This window comes from Haematobia irritans, chromosome 5 (assembly GCF_050003625.1).
Source record: "Haematobia irritans isolate KBUSLIRL chromosome 5, ASM5000362v1, whole genome shotgun sequence".
In the NCBI taxonomy this organism is placed as follows: Eukaryota; Metazoa; Arthropoda; class Insecta; order Diptera; family Muscidae; genus Haematobia; species Haematobia irritans.
In genome coordinates, this window is record NC_134401.1 from 1,906,667 (window position 1) to 1,926,339 (window position 19,673).

Consider the following 19,673-nt stretch of genomic DNA (forward strand, 5'->3'; position numbering starts at 1 on the left):
CCCTCTGTATAATCTATAAATTTGAATTGAGTCTGAATTGGAGCATAAAACTGTATTCAAACACATTCAGCAAAGCAAATGAAATATTTCATATTCTCGTTCTCCTTCTATCAAAAAAGGAAATAAAACTAAAAACATATCCAGGACTATGAAATGAATCCTTTCTAAACACACATTTACACACACACACACAGACAACGAAATTTCTTTTGACCGCATTCATATGGGCATATATAGATGTATTTGTGTGTTAGTATATGGCCATGTGTAAATCACTTGATTTTCACCACATTTTCATTCCATTTCATTTAGTTGAAAAACTTTACAAAGTGGAACAAATTATTCAAAATAAAATTCCACAAAGACACCTTAGACTTATGACCTCATTTTCTTGTAAACTCATTCAAAGGCCACAAACCCTCAAAGAGTTCTATTTATTTTATTCTTTCTCGACAAGAATTTAATAAAGTCCTATATTTGCGGTGAGAAAGCTATGAAAAAGATATTTACTAAAAGAATATTGCTCTAAATATTGTGTGAAAATTGTTACTTAAAAATTTATTATTCATCTTTTGAGAAGAAGGACACACAAAAAATGAGTATGTGGTTTTATTGTTTCACATAAATGACGTAGTGTGGAAATATTTATTTGAGATATTTATAAGGGCTTGTGATGTAAAATATAAACGAATAACACCGAATGTAATTTACGGTACATTTAGGTGATATCAGTGACATTTTCTGATTTCGAAATATGCAACAACAAGAATCAGGAGAAGTTCTAAGGTTTTTACATTCAAATAAGGATTGTGATGAATACGATTAGTAAAGAGGACAGGAGAAAGGATTAATAATGATCAGTTGCTAAAACTTTTTGAGTTTGTCGGGGTTTGATCTAGAGGCCCCTTTCTGAAAATGTATGGAAACACCCTTTCAAGCTTAACTGATTTTACCCATGTTTTTACTAGCGAGAATTCTCCTAAAGGGATATCTTATACTGATCAACAGGGCGATACATACATACGTATGTGATTTATATATTTTTATTTAATAGGTATGACAGAGGGCATTGTGACAATTTTTTACTCAACACAAGAAGAACCTAATATTTTATGTATGGTACATGCAAATTTAGTGAATAGGATCTGTACCAAATAAGTAAAGTAAGCGTTGTCAAAAACTCCTCTACGCCGTATTTCATATAGATTCGATCAAAATGATGATATCTTTATTCGGAACAAGAAATATGTACAGACGAAGGGATGGAAATCTAGAACTCGTTTGCCGTAGTTTTTTAAGGTTATTAGAAAAGAGCTGTTTCTCTCAATGGCTAACATCGCTATAAACTATTAAATTTGTACTATAGAATAAAATTTTTAAAATGTCAACTACATAACGTGTACTCTTTCGCTCCATGTAGAGTACACCGAAAACTACAATATCCTTATAACAAGAAACCAAGTTCAAATTCTTTTCTAACAACATTCTTTATTATCATACCGCTCATTGGCCTTGTTCCGGTATTGTTATATTGCAAAAGCCAGTGTTAGTTTGTACGACTTTGTGCTCACCAGAGTTTTAACCACAAAACATATTATGGCTCTTTGGCTTATATGGTTCTTAGGAACATGGGTTATAAAACAGCAGGACCTGTACATTGTGCCATCATATGGCACAACAAAAGTGTGTAGAATTTATTGTCATTGTTGCCAGAATGTATGCACATATATGTCTACACTTCATGGTACTTATAACCACAATATATTCTATATACAGACATATTCTCAGGTATAGACATAATGGTTCTCTAGTTGGTTGGATATATCCTGAATCGAAATGTGTGGTGTATGGGAATGTGTGTGTGTGTGTATGCGTGCGTTAGTATAGAAATGGCATGTTGAACAGGAAACTACTTAAAATATCTTTAAAAATTCTTTTGAGGAAACACAACAATGGTCACAGCTTAGATCTAAGCTGATAGACATGAATATTAGGGTGGTTCAAAAAACAAAACAAATAACAGCACATACGATAGGGAACTTTTCGAAAGAGTTAATATTGGAGTCATATGAATGCGATAGAATATTAAGGGACTATTTTTCCAAACTCCACCATAACCGGTTTTCGTAAAAACACTTAATTTTGAAAGGAAATCATAATTTTATTGTCACAAAAAAAATTTATTTTTTATTATATTTAATTTATTAAAAATAGGGCACATTTTTTAATTCAAATGTACGCCCCACTTATGTGGAAGTATTTTCATTACTTTTTATTAAAATATCCAGATGTGTTTGTCTAAATTTGGCATTAAATTTGCAATTTTACCATGAATATATAAAAACCGAAAGCCGGTTGAAAACACCGGTTCTATCGGTCCACCGAAAATGGGATTTTCTCGAAAACCGAAAATCGGTGTAAGAAGATAAACCGGTCCACCTGTTTTTAAACACCGGTTTTGATTACGCTAGCTGCCAGTTATCCTAAGAGGTCCAACATGCAATTTAACATACTTGCAATTTATCGGCAATTGCAACAGAATCGATAAATAAAAGTTCGTGATTTCTTAATAAACTTGAAATGAGAGGAATTTCCCTAATTGAATGCAGAAAACACTATTGGTTGTAATTTTAAGAAAACATTATTCTAAATCTGAAGAAGATCCATTAACTCATCGGACGTATTATTTCCAATTTTTTACTGTCGAATGTTAAATGTGCTTTGAAATTTCTAGCATTAAAATCAAAGAAAAAGAAAGTCAGTTTTATATATATTTGTTTTTTTCGGATGATTCCTTGTGTTAAAAACTATTCTTATCTAATATGAATATCAGAATATATACACCCAGAGAAGGAATGTGATCACCTCAAACATGTTTTAAGGGCAAAATGTTATTTTTAGGTGGTGACCATGTAACATGGTTTTCGCAACTATGTTATTTTCACGGCAGGTTATATTTGACGAGAAAATAACATTTTAGTAACAAACATGTTACATGGTCACCATACAAAAATAACATTTTGCTCTTGAAACATGTTTGAAGTGATCATATTCTTTCTCTGCGTGTAGAGAGGACGGGCAGCTCAGATGAGTTTCACTTTGAAGATGGCGCAATTTCACCTTTAAATTATGTGTGGGTCAATATTATAAATTTCAGATTTTTATTCAGACCAATATTCCCTAACCACCCAGCAGAAACTCTCATTACCCGGTAATCTTGCAGGTAAGCCTATTTAAAAAGTAATAACCACTTATTAATTGGTATCGCTCCGGATTACATTTACATACGCATGTCCTAGGAGGAAAGTACTTCTCCCCACGCATACTTTTGGCCATGAAATAAGTAGTGCTTTTAAAGCATATAATCATCTAATATGTAATCACTTATTCGTAGATATACCAGAGTAGTGAGATGTGGTTACTTAGTTTTTGCTGGGATAACAGTTAATTATGCCGTAATTTATTCCATTTTATTAAGCTATTATCGATCTATTGCATTACATTTTGAGAATCATCATCACAAATTACAGAGAAATATTTATTATTGTCATTGTAAGCTAGTCATTATAACTCACCGAAATGTAATGCAACGTGTAATGAGAGTTTTACTTCTGGTAATGCAAATTGTAATGAGTTATGGTTAGCTAGTTTTTGCTGGGCAAATAGTGATGCAAGGTATTACAGCCTATATCATTTGTTCGTCCCACTCTATTGTACAGTAGTTATTCGCTATGCTCCCTATCTGACTCCCTCTCTTCTCTTCTCTCGCTCATTCAATCTCTTGAAATGTTTATTTATGGGGTATGCTTTTAGGTAAATACCTGTTTATTGTATCCGTTAGTGGAGTTCCGTATCTGTTTAGAGCTAGCATATATGAGTATGTTGGAGAATGTGTGCGCGTATGTGTGTGTGTGAGTTTATAGATAGTTGAGTACAAGTATTTTGGGTATTTTATTTGTTGACTACTTATAGCCAGACAGACATCCAACCAGTCATAGCGGGATATTTTTGTCTATGGTACATTTATTGTTATGGAATTTCCTTTAATAACTTCACCAAAGCAAATATTTGAAATTGCTCCACAGCAGGAACCACAAAACTAATATGAAATAACATTGGCGTTCTCCCAAAGAAAAAATATTAAATTACAATTTAAAACTATTTCTAAACTTACCGTTAAATTGTTATTGGCCAAATCCAAATGCTTAAGGGTTATTAAACCTTCGAAGGCACTCAAATCCAACTCACTGATCACATTACCTCTCACTGTGAGAGTAATCAGTTCACGCAGGCCTTCAAAACTATCATTGCGTATATATTCCACAAGGTTATCAGACAAGTCCAGAGATTTCAAAGACTGCAAATGATGGAGGTTATTCGCTGGAATATCCAGTAGTTGATTATTTTTAAATATCAATATATCCAAGGACATTAGATTGCGAAATGTATTGTCCTCCAAACTCATAATATTGTTGTTGGTCAAATCCAACTCCACCAGCGACGAGAGATCATTCATGGCCGTATGATCCACTACATCTATGCGATTGAAACTTAGATCCAATACCAAGAGATTACTAAGACCCTTAAAGGCATCCTTTTGCAAGGAGCTCACCGAGTTGTGACTTAAATTGAGGGTACGCATTTCTGTTTGATATTCAAAGTTCTTCGAACCCAGTGTCTCAATAATGTTGCGTGACAAATCCAGTATCTCCAATTTCATATAGAATGGCAATGTAAATTGTATGTTGCGTATTTTATTTAATGTTAAATTGATGTATTTGGTCTCAGGATTCAATTGTATTGGCACATCTTCTAAGGCGGCATTTACACAAAACGCCTTGCTATTGGCATCGCCTCCCATACATTGGCATTTCGAAGGACAAAACGCCTGGGTGTGTTGGTGATAGCTAAGCAGGATTAAGAGTAATGAGCTTAAATGTAGCCAAGGTATACTAAACAGGGAGGAGGTGGCGGCGGTGACGGCAGAGATGGACGACGATGATGTCAAGCGCCATCTTACATGTGTAATTCGGTGCAAATGTTTCATTGTGGTTGTCGGGTAATGGTGAATATTCGATGTTGGTATCTGTGTTGTCCCCCCAGAGGAGATACCTTCCGAGAATAGTTAGCAACTAATTAAATGCTTTTTGAAGACGTTTGGCGGGACGAAACGTTAGCTATCATAGAAGAATTACACATTCTATGTGTAAAGCATTTCATGGGCCTGCAACGAGAGAGAAGACACAAAGGAAACAAGGATTTAATTAAAGATGAAAATGGCTAAACTTACTAATGAAAATGAATAAGTTATGTCTATGTGAATGTAGGGATATATACATAGGTGTGTTTGTCGGCCTGTCTGTCTGTCTGTCTGTCTTTGTGTCTTTATAGCTGTGATAATATGTAGATTATAAAGCAGTAATGTTATGGGCAATAACTTTGATCACTTGGATAGCATAGCAATGATATCATATAAAGCCTATAAGTATGCTTTGCATATCCATATTTAAGTAATCCTTAAAGAAGGCTGAATCTTTTGACTTTTGACATTTGACGGTAATCCTTAAATTATGCAAAAGTTGAAAGAAATTAAATTTGATTAGATTAAAAATGACATTTAATTTGATTCCTAGAATATAGAAATCACAAATACTTCAGGTAATAAATTGCCCAATACAGAATGTTGTAGTAGCTTTTATTTTGCAGCTAGTATCAAAGTCACTTTTTTTCATAATAATTTCAATTGGAAATCTTTCTGTCATGAATTATGCTATATTTCACTTGTGTTTGAATGCTAGGGATTCATTTGCAGAAGTCTCTTTACAACATGTTTCTCTCAATAGCTAAATATCAAATATAAGTGGAAAATTTTGTTGGGTTCTGCCTTGCAATAGACCTCTAACATATTTTCAAACGAAATTGAACTCAGTTCGTTGTATATGGATAATTATATTTGTTCTGGCTTTAAGCCTTGTTACTGTTTTACTACAGCCCTAAAGTATGCCTAAAATGTTCAATATTTGTGTTAACCCATATACTAGAACTTTAATACTATAAATTTAAAACTTTCCTCAATGAAAAAAAAAAATGTTGTGCGAAATTTTGCCTATCATTTACGACACAAAGCCGTTTCTACCACAAGGGAGAAAACGTAGCTTGTCAAAAGCAGGAGAAAAAATAATTTACTGTGATCAAATCTCTAGTAACTTTTTTTTTCACAAAGAACAACATTCCGTACGCCCTTTTAAAGTAACTTCTATTCAAATATAACACGAGCGTTAACTATGCAATAACAAACCAGAAAAAAATGAAAAAGTTTGTTCAATTTTGATGACTATTAAATTGAATTTAATGAATACACAAAATGAAAAAATACGAGAGAGAGAGCAAAAAACTTTTTCTGATTTTCAGCCATTCAGACAAGCTCATGCACGAGTCTGTAGAATTGCCAGTTATGTGTGCTGTTTGTTAGGTTATTGATTTCTGCAAGTTCAAAAATGATGAACTTTATTGCGGATAAAGTTAAAAGCTAATCAAAAATACATTTAATACTGTTCTTTGTTCTTTCTCAATTCATTTGTTGGCAACAGAGTAATGTTTTAACTGCTATTATAGGGAATTTAAAGGAGCAGCACTTGAACATGTTTTACAAATTAAAACATGTTAGATGGAGATACTTTGTAGGAGAAGTCTACGAAATTGCAATAAAAAAGTGGAAACAGTCATTAAAAGAGATAAGACGCATTGAATGGGGATAATTTGTTATGTAAAATAAGCGCCTAAATGTATGCTTTACAATTTTGTTTATTAGAAAACCCCCCAAGTTATGTCTTATGGATTTTAGAAAGCTTTTATATGAATTATTTTCAATGCGTTGATAATCGAAAAACAAAAGATGTTTTAATGATTTAGCTGGCAGGCATATGTAATATTTTATAGCTAAAGGCGATATATGAGTGAAATTAGCATGAAATTGAAGGAATTTTTTTTTTAGCGAGGCATATGTTTTTTTTTTAGAATATAAACTTTCAGCTAATTGGAAGGTCTTTCGAAATCAAATATATATAACGTTTATAGTTATAGGAAATATTTCTACTTAAGATGGTTTTCTTAAAAACTGATAAGTTTGATACATTCTTCCTTGTTTAATTTTAAGAATTACATTTTATGTCTTACATATCTTCTAGGCGCTTTCACATCAAGGTTATTTCCTTTGGTTCTCCCTGCCAAATAACTGCATCACTATGCTGTATATGTCTTGGCTGATATCTAATTGTGTTGTCTCGTCCAAAATGTGCATTGCTTGTTTATGTTTCCTAGGCGAAATTAGTTCGTTGAGCCAAGAACAACGATTTTGCCAAAAATTTGTTGTTTTGTCTGCAGCACATGTTTGGCATATTTTCAAAATAGCAATAAATTTTTCTATCTACCAAAAGAGAAAATGTATAAGAGCTCTACACATGGCATGGAATGCAGTATTATTAACATCTTAATATGAATTTTTCAAAACTTAACAAAATGGCCTATGTTTCGTTTAATTTACGATACATAAATTGATGAAGGGACAAACAGCCATTTTCAATATCCCCCCTCCCAAAAAGGCAGCACACAACAATTTAGGAAAATTTATTAATTGGCATTTAAAATATTTACACATTCATTAATTAAGTCATATGCAATCCATAAACTTTGGCTATATGACGATAAATACAGCACCCAATTTTGGGGTGGCCGAATTATAATAAAGTGACAATGTCTTTGGTCTTTTATGATATGACATTTTTGAGCACAAGAGGCGTTATGGCATACCCTTAAAGTGAGATGGAAAATAATATGTCTTTGCCACCAAGGCAACACCCACTTGTATAGATATGGACAACCAATACTGAAATTTTGCTGGAAATGTGCTGATATTTCTATAAAAACGCAAAAATCTTCTCTTTGTTATACCACTATGACTATGTTGAAATGTTGAAAAATTCTTTCAAAAATTCCATTATGGACGTTTTTCGGTGGAATAAAAACATCTTTGCAGCACAGATGTTTTTTTTATGGAATATGGATATTTTTTTATGACACCGGAATGGAATCAGATGGAAATATTTCGAATATTATAAAAAAATATTTTTCCAAAGAATCTTTCATAAATCAAAACAATATGGAAACTTAAATTTGGATAATATTTCATACAAAAATAAATGTTGAAATGTTTAACTTAGATTTGTACATTGTTGGATAATCTTCGTTAAAAACATTTCGTTAAAAACAATACACATTTTATCACAAATGTAAATTTACTTCATTACTTCATTTATTGGTCAACTCAGGACCTCTATTAGAGACGAGACTTCCCTTACGGAGTTTCCGCAATTTTTGACACAATTATTTAGCCAGCCAGAAACAATAAAACATTTACTAAGGTTTCTATATATGTACATATATCTGCGGCTCCATATTCAATATTCCCCATTCCCCTGTTTTAACCACGAGAAGACACATTTTGTGAAGTGAAATGCGGTCTTAATGATATCTTTCATGCCAGAGTCTTATGTTTCAGATTCATGGTGTTAAATGCTTTCTATTTTGTTTTATATAATCTACAAAATTTCTGAAATGTTATTAATTGATCTTAACCCTTTCACTACCGATATAAACCTAAGGATAAAAACATTTATTTTTCTTCTGTTTTTACTTGTGCTAACAGCATGTAGAACAAAAATTGTCATTTTGAAAACCTACCTCAATTACTTCAAGAGCTATATGAGCATGATATGAAAACTTGATTCTTGAATTGTGACCAAATGGCCTTATGAAAGTAAGCGATATTTGGCCTATAATATATTTCAAAGTGCGAGAAAAAATATAAAAAAGAACCCGTAAAAGTATCAGCTATAGTTTTTGTATAAATGTCCATTTACTAGAAACATACAGTAGAAAAACTGTCTCAAATTTTCGTATTTTTCGTTTATTGTTAAAGAAGTTTATAAAAAAGTATTTTAGACCTCACAAATATGGATAATATTTATAGCTTACTTAGATTAAAGCCTCTACTTTAAAATAACATCGAGAAATAAATCGAAACTAAGTGGGAAAATAGAATTTGGTGTCTTCTTCGAATATCCTTCTATGTGGATATCGGTAGTGAAAGGGTTAATAAATTATAACATTTATTAAATAATGCACATTTTCTCCCTCCAATACAAAAATGACGATTACTAAAAATAAAATAATTCAGCAAACTTATCAGTGATTTTTTGCCGTGGGCTACACCAATGTTGGAAAATAGTTCCTGTAAAGAGGAATTGCAGACAGACTGCCCCAGTCGTAGACCCCCTTCAGAGCAAGAAAAAAAAAACGGAATAAAGAAACCCAACGATAGGGGAACGCAGAAACAATTCTATGACGCCATAATGACAATTGAATCTTTTTATCTGACGACTCTGGTTCCTATTCTCCACTATGGGAGATGGAACCACACGAGACAATTACCACCATATATAAAACCAAGAAATGGAAATGCTGAAAAATCAACAAAAAACGAACGAAAGAAAACTGCACAATTTTCTATTTGGTTGCAATTCTGACACAGAACTATCCCTGAAAAACTTTGCATTGCGTCTAAAATTTCCACTTAAGTAAAAACATTGTTTAAATAGGAAACATGGCAGAGAGCAGACATAACAGAAAAATGGGCGACTAACTACACCCCGGAGGAGATGAAAGTTGCATTTGTTGAAGCAAATGCACCAGATCTTAATGAACAAAAAAATGTTTTCTAAAATAAAAATAATATTTGACTTTAGAGGAAAATGTACAGAGAATTGATGCCAGAGAACAGAGTAGACAAGACATGAAGAAAACTCAATTCTACTAACTTGCAGATAACAACAAACGAAATCTTTTGAATGCAGAGCAGAGGTTAAAACACTTTCAAGTGTATTCCGGGAGGGCACAGAGTTCACAAGAAATGAAAAATTATTGTAACAAATGATATTGCATAAGAACAGGAAGTTAGGTCATTGTTAAATCTTTTTTTCTTTGCTCTGCATACTTTTAGGAGTAATAATAAATTCTGCTTGATGTATAACTAAAATGGTTTTTGTATTGCAAAAATTCGCAAGCAAAAACTATGATAAGGATAAATTAAAGAAATCTGGTATTTACCAAGAGGAATGTTAATAAATTAATTTGTAGCAAGATTTAAGACTGTTGTTTTTTTTTTACGTTTCAGTACATGATAGCAACATCTAAATTCCATCAAGATAAATTGTATGTAAGCCGTTGTTGTTCAAAAGGAATTATATTCATTTTATTTACTATGATATTGAATAAAACTTTTTTGATCTCAAAAACAGAACATTTAATTTTGATTGATATTACAGTGAATTTTCTCTGTTGTTTGTTACTTTATTCCCACACTGTTTGGCGTAACTCCTCATCATTGTCAATCCACTGCCGCCTACATCTTTGCAATATTATTAATTTTAACAATTACCCATGTCTAGACATTGAACCAATAAAAAAAATGCACATCATCGAAATACATTGTTCGAGAAGAAAATTAAAAAGTTTCGTTTATTTTTTTTCATCATTTATAATGATATCGAAAAAAAAGTAAAATTATGCTACCAACATGTGGGAATCTCTTGAATATCACATAAAGGTCACTCATTGAAAAGCATGGCGTGCGTGTCCTTAAAATTGAAAAGTTATTGCTATTAAGGACATGATGGAATAATGAAATTTGTTGCAGTAGGAGAAGTAGAAAATAGCCAACTTAAATATTATTACCGCCATAAGCTGACTATCTTCAATATTGTATTTTAGTATGATAATTGGAAAATATTACTGATAATATTCTTAAAAATTGTTATTGCAACTTGTAACACAAAATGTAAGGTATCGTTGGCAGACCATTTCATTTGAAACACTCCGTAAAACCATACCATATACACTAATAGAAAAAATTACGATGCAAAATCGTGTACGTATGGTAACAATCTGAAACGGAAACATTCACGAAAAATTAAAACAGAATGTCTAAGTTTTCGTCCACAGGCGTTCACGATTTCATGAGCGGATTTCATTTTGCTTTGACCATGAAAAGTCCTAAAATATTCCCTTAGACATTCTTATGGTAACTCCGTCGATTTTTTTTTTTTATAAATTTATAACCATTACGTTTTCAGATCATGAACGCCGGTTGTTGTTTTGACAACACATCGTTGTCAGATTAACACCATCTGTTCTCTGTTTGAAACCACATGTGTGTTGATTCATTTTCATGGACGGATCGTTTCGAAACGTGCACGTCGTTCATGATTTTTTCTTTGGATGTAAAGAATTTGTGTTCCTCCTGTGTTTGTCTGTAGTTTATCTCTATTTTTATAGTTATTTAATAATAATGGCTATAATAGGTTTTGTCCTAATAATAAAAAGTGTCTTTTTTATTAATATTTGGAAAAGTCCATTGTTCGTCTACTCACACTCTAAGAATTGTCATAGAAATATTTACATCACATTCATTTTACTTAATCGATTTTCTATCAAAAGCTGATTACTCGAATTGGAAGATTATAAAAACCCGACTTATTATCTCTATGCCATGTCTATATCGTGTATATCGTTCAATTTTTATATAGAAGCCCTATGTGACCTATCTTCCGATAAGATATCTTGGGGTATTTGCAAGTAATTTCTTTTTCTACTATGTGGTCGATTTTTTCCAATATTGAACTTGGCAGATTTCAGTGCCACTCATAATAGTGATCTAAATTATTAGTTCTCTACGACAATTAATATTTGACATCCTTTTGCTTATTTTATATAGTTGTTCAATTCCGAGGCATATGTATATTCTTTAATTCTTGATGAAGTCATATATTCTCTGTCACTTTTAAAGACTTACTGCTCCCTTTAGGAAACTAATTTATTGGAATTTAAAAAAAAATCAATTAGTTTATTTTTGCGTAATGTGAGAAATCGAATACAGAAATTCTATGCTGATTATATGAACTTTTCTTGAATTATTTCTCATAAACTTCGAAAGAACATTTAAAAGCAAAAATTGCAAAAATGAACAATCAATTATTTCTTGCCTATATTGAAAGGCCATATCTTCTTTGTGTACCTGACATTGTGGCAGTTGGATATGAATACGAATTGCACTCCAGCCGGTAGGGAGCTTACTGTGATTCTTTAATTAAAAATGAAAGTTTTCCACTTCAATTCGTTTTCTTTTCTTTTATTTCATATCATTTGCTTTTCTATTTGACCATTCAGCTGCAGTTGTATTGAATAAGCAAGTGATCGAACAGACAGTAGTTAAAAATGCAATATAAAATGAAACTATGCTAATTCACATTGGGTTTAGTGAATTATAGAAATTGGTTGATAGGTTCGCTGCAAGTAGAGGATGCTGATGAGGAATGTGGCAGTTCTGAAACGATCGTTCATCTAACGTTCTTGCAGTCCTCTGTTGGTTAAGCTACTCTTATATTTTAGTCAACGTATGGTTTTTAGATGAAATCAAAGCAATGACGACCATGCTGTAACTGTGAGTATTGTATTAATGGCTACAACAGAATTGATAACTGTAGAGGGGAAAACTTAAAAAAAATATTCCATTTTTTCTCAAGTATATAACTAAGACTTTTAGAAAGGTTATATTAAACTGACGTTTCTACGAATATCATCACATTTATTATACTGTGGTCCACAAATATTTCCCTGCGGACCACTGTGTAGCATCAGGTAATTCGAGTAAAACAACGACACAATGTTATTCAATTAATGAACTTGGCAGAGAAGATATGAACAGGCAACATCATCGAACAGCGGAAATCAATTGGATTTTCCGAGAATGGAATTGGTGGGCGGTGCTGAGAAGACGATAGGAAACGGATATAAGAATTGCAAAGAAATTGTTACCGCACAATTTCATTACCATTCGAAATTGACAGAATGCAATGTCTGGACAAGTTTTGGAGGACTTATTCCTTATTTTCCGAAGAAAACCGCAAAAGAGGAAAAACAAAAAATGAAGGAGTGCTTGTGACAATTGTAATTGAACCAGCGAAATGAAAGAGTTTATTGTTTGCCGTTGTTACTGCCTATATTTTGTTATGTTGTAATGCAATAAGCAAGAACCCCCCCGGGTCTGTGCTTTCCTGTTGCAGTAATACACAGCAGGACTTTTTCTCTGGCTTCCATGGTTTCTATTGGTAAAATGTCAATAGCATAGAGCTTTTGTTTTGTCGCAGTCTATAAGTTTTGTAGTTTTGTTTCGTTTGGTGGTGAAAAGTTGTGAACCATTGTCATGGGTTTTGCCTTCAATTTCACAATCTTTGCAAATTGCTGCTTCTGCTGGCTGCGAATATACGATTGCATATTGCCGCTGATTTAGCTTTGAAATGTCAGGGAAGGTGTTTTGTTTCCAATTTAGTTTCTAGTTTCCATACTTCATGCTTTATTGCATGCAGCTAGGGTTTCAATTTCCTCTATGCTTTCTATCGCATAAGCCGGTTGCCACAATGACAATAGCTATTGAGTTGATTGTGTGCCTGGAAAATGAAAGCAGGCAAACAAAATCTAGAGCAATCCATAAAAAACTGCAAGTTTGAACTTTATCACGATTCCTGCTTCCATTCTTTTCTCCACCTCCACTTTCAACACATCGATAGTTTTCAATGACACAGGGAAATATTCAATTTAACACTTTCACTGCAACTTGGCCAAGAAAAAGTTAAACCATGTTAGATAGCTGGTAGGGAGGTGGTTACTTGGGAAGCCGACTTCAAGGTCTGGCAATGCTTTAATGCTTTGTTTGCAATGTTCACTAGAGTTTGATTACTTTTTCGATTAAGGTTAAATGGTGTTTTTGCTGTTACTACTGCTCTTGAAAAACCAAGTTCGACAAATTGTTGCAAACCAACAGAAAAAGAACACAAAACAAATTATTGCAAGTTAAGGTAATGGGTGAAAATTGCAAATAAAGCAAAATCGTAGAAAATATGACACAAAAACGATACGAAAATGCTGCAGAAATTGGATGTCAATTTTGAACTAATGTTGGGCACTGTGCAGAAGAGCGGTGGGCTCTAAATGGGGTCTGAATTCAAATGTGACGCACTGGATATATGAGACCGTAATAAGGTCAGTCTTGAGAGTCTGGTGCACATTAATTGAGAGGAAGTACAACATGAAATTTTACAACGGATCCAACGAATATGTTGCCTTGTAATAACTGCGGCAATGGAGACCACGTCAAAATAGAGCCTTGGAGACGATACATGACTGAAGAGGCTCAGAGCAAAAGCGTAGCCGCCATGGCTGCGATGGGATTGCTGATGTTGGAAAAATGGATGGAAACACGAAAAATGATGAGCCATCAAAAGATAGTAGAAAAGACGGTGGGTGAAATGTTTTGTAGTAATTTTGGTTACTTGGGAGCCACTGTGGTGCAATGGTTAGCATGTCTTGCCTTGCATAGAAAAGGTCATGGGTTCAATCCCGGTCTCGGCCAAACACAAAAAAAAATTAGCGGTGGATTATCCGCAACCCTGAGTGTTTCCAAACTTATTTAAGTGGTTTCACTACAATGTGGAACGCCGTACGGACTCGGCTATAAAAAGGAGATTCTCATTTTGTTTATTTTTTTATAAACCTTGTTTAGAATTTTCATTTCTTGAATCATTGGCATTTGCAATATTTTTCCGATTACTTTATTCTACCTAAATGCCATTATCTCTAGTTACAACGTATCACAGAGTATGGAGACTAAATGCCTATGCGTTCAAAATTTGAATTTACATTTAGATTTAAATCAAATTAATGCTAATCAAAATGTCTTCATGGTGATGGTTTCTGTCCCCACTGTGACAAGACTGTCCCCACTGTGACATGACTCTACCACCTATTTTTTGTGGTGTGATTTATTTCATAATTTATGTTTTCCTCTGAAGCTTTAGCTTCCAGCTACGGGCACCCAGTTAACCCTATTCCCGAAATTGTTGAAGTTCGTATGTTGTGTTCTGTTTTGTTTTTTTTTTTTCTCTCAAAAAGCCTTGTTCGTTTGGCCAGCCATTGTATTTCGTATTTCTGAGCACCTACTCATTCATATCAAATGACATTTCTGGCCTCGGGCCATGTGTTGTCGGATGTTCGTTCAAAACTTTTTTCCCGGTACACATCACTGTTCATAGGGTCTCAGAGTTTCCAACACTTAATATGACAAATAAACTGAGTGAGTAAGAGAGTGAGTGAGTGAGTAAACGAGTGAGTGTTATCATGATTTACTATATTAGGAAAAAAATATAAGAAAAGAAAAACAAAAAAAAGGATAAAATGCTGAGATAGGTATGGAAAATGCCTTCAGACCATAATGTGATGGATTTTTTTTTGCCATCACAGCCAAACAGCAATAACAGCAACTGCTATAGCAATATCTTTTAGTGCATTTACATAATTTGGTTGTTTTTGTTGTTGGTTGTTGGGAAATTACATTACATCTCCTTGTGTTGAAGGAGTTAAGGTGAGTTAAAGTTCCTCACTGAACATCCTGAAATGAAGAACACTCAAGTATCTGTTATTTAGTCCATGGGGATGGATGTCGGGTTATAGTACAAAGTCTGCAGGCAGTCGCAAAGGTTTAAATGTTTCGCCTGTCGCCTTGTCCTCTCTTACAAGACGAGAGCTGATTTGATGATTAAAGCGCCATTAAAGCTGTCACTCTGTTTGCCATTAAACGCCTGCCCCAAGTTGAAATAAAACAAGCCTATCTTGCCAAACCAAAACAAAAGTGCGAAACAGCAACAAACAAATCCGCAACATGTAAGGTAAGACCTTTGAGTGATGGTTTGCTAAGTGGGGGAAATTTGAGATAATTTTTAAGAAGAAAATTATCTCAAATTTGCCCTACTTTTCCTTTATGGAAAAATCATAATAATTAGAATAAAACATGTGGCATAAATTATAAGTGAGAAAGTACTTTTAAAGGAGGTATGCTTAAAAGATGAAGGTAATATATAAATGTTTATGAAAAAAGACGTATGGATGATCCTTTAAGTACTTGTCTTGGAAAAAAGAATAATACTCCGGTTAAACATGCAGGTAAATCCAATTTACAAATCAGATCTGGCTGAAAAGTCCGTTATTTAGAGGATCCAAGTTTGACAGGTTTCACTGCATAAGTCTGTAATAGATTCGATTAGAAATTATGTGAAACCCTTTGATAGGACCTTCAATAGAGGTCCAAATTTCGTTCCAAAAAACACTGAGAAACAAGGCAACCAGCCAAATGTGGATATGTGATAATCCAAAGTAAGTTTCACCTCGAAACATGACGAACCATCAAAGGTTGATAGAGAATACGGTGGGAGTAATGGTGGATGACCCAACAATCCTAGAACAGATACCAGAGGGAAATAACTGCAACACCGATAGATCGAAGATGGGACTGGGCGTGAGTATGGGACTGGGCCTATATGCGGTGAACCCTGACGCCGTGGTCCTTTTCTGATTACCGAATCGCACCATATGGGTATCGGGATATGCCGGAATAAGAGGGAATGCGCAGGCAAATTAACTGACGATAAGTGCTTTGACACATAGAGAAGTGAAATTAGAGACGCAAATCCCATAGAGGCAACACGGACCGAATTGGATGAATGGACACGGGAAACACATAAAGCTATGTAGAAGGACGACGAATATAATATGGGGTGACCCAGACAAGAGTGTGGATAACTACTCAAGGAGTGTATGACGACAGTCGGGGGAGTCGTGGCAATATTGATAGGGCACCTTGAATTGAGATTACATCTGTGCCGAATAGAAGCAGCAGAGGATGGTGCATTAGAGTGTATTTTGAGGATGATGAGACACTACCTTTTCTAGGCAAAAAGTTAGCCTTACCGGTGAAAAGTCTAACTCCTGGTCCATATTGGAAACAGATAAGGGAGTTCGTAAAGGACACAAGAGTCCCTGGAATAGAAGAAGCATACAATGAAAAAAAGTTAGAGCGCACAAAATTCCGAATACTGCCTTAGGTGTATGTCAGCCGACATGAGACTGGGAAACCTGGATCCTCTTTTCAACCTACCCTAAGGTTCAACTCATGAATCGGCCATTTTAAGTGTCGCTTTGCAGAAGTTTAAAGATTTCCATAATGTTTACCTACTGTAAATTTTTAGTATGAATAATTACTATATGAAGGAAACAGGGTCAGTTTTGTGAAAATGGGATGAATCAAATATCTACACGCAAAGAAAAAAAACGTTTGGAAAACGTGTACCGAAAACGTTTTTCTTTTGTTAGAGTTTTTTGAATTGCTTCGAAAATTTTAAACTTTTATCACCAAAAAAATTCGTTTGTTACAAAGTTTTTATTTTTTCAATAAAAAAAGTTATTTTTGAAACAACAACAGAGTCCATTTCGTTTATATCAAACACTGTTCTTTTCTGACTTTTGGTCTTTAATAAAACACATTTTACAGTTCAAAATTTAATATAGTACAATGTAATGTTGAACATTTTTTTCGAAATCTTCCGAACATATGTAGAATGTATGTAAAAAAAAAAAAAAAAAAAAAAAACTTTGGCCGAAGCAGGGATCGAACCCACGACCCTTGGCATGAGAGTCAGACGTAGCAACCACTGCCCCACGGTGCCAAACTAAATGTTTGTTTCTGTTAAATAAACTTTGTTTATTCGGTTCGTGGGCGCCGCAAGCTATGCTATATAAATATAACTTATATGGATATTTATCTATTGATGACCATAACAGGTACATAGCTCAGTGGTTAGTGTGTTGGCTTACAAAGTGCATGGTCCGCGGTTCGATTCTCCGTCCAGGCGAAAGGTAAAAAAATTTTAAAAATTTATAAAATCGTATAATTTCTTCTACATTGTTTGTATTACAGAAAAAGGTGTTAAGAACTAAAAATCTTCGTGGAAGTGAGAAAGATGTGTGGGAAAATGCAATTAGCCAGAAAAAATTTTTTTGAGTTAGTCTTTATGAAATTGTTTTTACATCCTGGAAAAGAATAAACGTTTATCACAAAAAGTATATACTTTTCTTCCAAATACACTTCCTTACAGCGAAAAGCAAATGAGAAACGAACTTTGTTTGTCTAAAATTTCGTTTGGGAGGAAAGAATTATTTTTTTGCGTGTAAATGTGATTCAAGTTTTTTCAAATTCAACAACGTTCATCTTTGTAGAAAAATATTCTATACAAAATCTCCTGAAGTACAGTTGGGAACCGCGATATAAATTTTGAGAATAGAAAAAAGTGTCCATTCGCCGGGGCCGCCAAGTACTACATGGTAAAACTAAAATAAATGATGATCATTTTATTTCACATTGAACTACCCCTCGTACATTATCTGTCTTGTTATAATGGATGATGGCAAAATTCAAACTCACAATTTCCACTACTTAGAAATTTTTTCTACTTTACATTTAATGCAATAGTTTTTTTTGTTTTTGTTATTAAAATTACAAGAGCCTTATGTCTGTCCAGACGGCCTTTTCTCCCCATGTGACTATGATGGAATGTATGATGGTAAGCTTTTACATTATTACTATAACACCTAGGCAACTTTTGGTGTTTTATATATCAAGGTGTCTAAGTTTCATTATGCTTTAAAGTGATTACTATGAGAATGGTGATGATGATGATGGTGCTGACTGGTGTCACATTGAAGACATTTACGACAATGAAGTTTTATCTAAGCACTTTGCATACAGTTTTGTAACTACTTACCGCAGACGTCATTAAAATGTCAAAATGATAAGTTTGTTTATGACCGCAGGCTTTGTGGACCCTAAAGCGTGTGCAAAACGTATGCGTTTTACTATGCCCACTTGACATCAATCAAATCTGGGGGATTTCAAAAGGAGTCCAAAGAGATTTCTGCAATGATCTCCATGTCAATAATGTTGCAAGAAACACGACTGAAAACTGTTGGATGGTTTCTATTTCATCATTGCCATAAAAAAGGGTAAAATACTTCTCGCGACTATTTTGCCCTGTCCAACAAGAGAAAATATCTCTATTCGAAGGGATACCTTAGATTTTTATGAGCTTATTTTCGCTTATTTGCCAAACAATGAAACGATTTATGATGCTTCATTCTTGTATCCTTGTAAACTCCTTAAATGGGCGTTATAGGATAGCTTCTTCCTCAGCAGCCGATGGCGGTCTTACCATTGGCCATTGTTTTTATAGGGTCATTATGTTATTTTGTTTTTGGCTAAAAACGAATCATCAAATGTCTAAAACTCTAAGAGGTGGTGCTGATCGTAAAACCCAAAAACATAGGACACCGAATGAATATTCCCATAGTCTTCCCCCTCCACCACCCTCTCTAGCAGTTGTTCTCAACAAACCAAGTATAGACGAGGCTAACAGTATGCCCTCTTGCATATATATTTTTATGTTGTTATAAAAGTGATTTTTATGATATTTTAAATTTTTATTGAGATGTATATGGGAGGAGTGGGAACAAGCGAATTTAGCTTCTTTGGAGGTGATTTTACATAGAGATTGGGTATGACAATCAGCCAAATTTGTAAGGCCCTAGTCTCTAAGTTGTGAAGAGGTGCTTCAGCAGCAGCACCAACCGACTGTCGGAAGATTAACATATTATGAACGCTTAAAGAATTTTAATAG

General features: G+C 33.9%; 1 protein-coding gene across 3 annotated transcripts in view; it reads right to left on the minus strand.

The window, feature by feature from the left end:
* Positions 1–19,673, minus strand: part of Fili (Fish-lips) — a 144,563-nt gene that overhangs the window by 20,658 nt on the left and 104,232 nt on the right. For all 3 annotated transcript variants that reach the window (XM_075313460.1, XM_075313459.1, XM_075313458.1), the window contains exon 2: positions 4,175–5,224. In XM_075313460.1, the coding sequence (XP_075169575.1) occupies positions 4,175–5,047 (873 nt within the window). In that variant the 5' untranslated portion in view covers positions 5,048–5,224. The remainder of the gene's footprint in view (positions 1–4,174; positions 5,225–19,673) is intronic.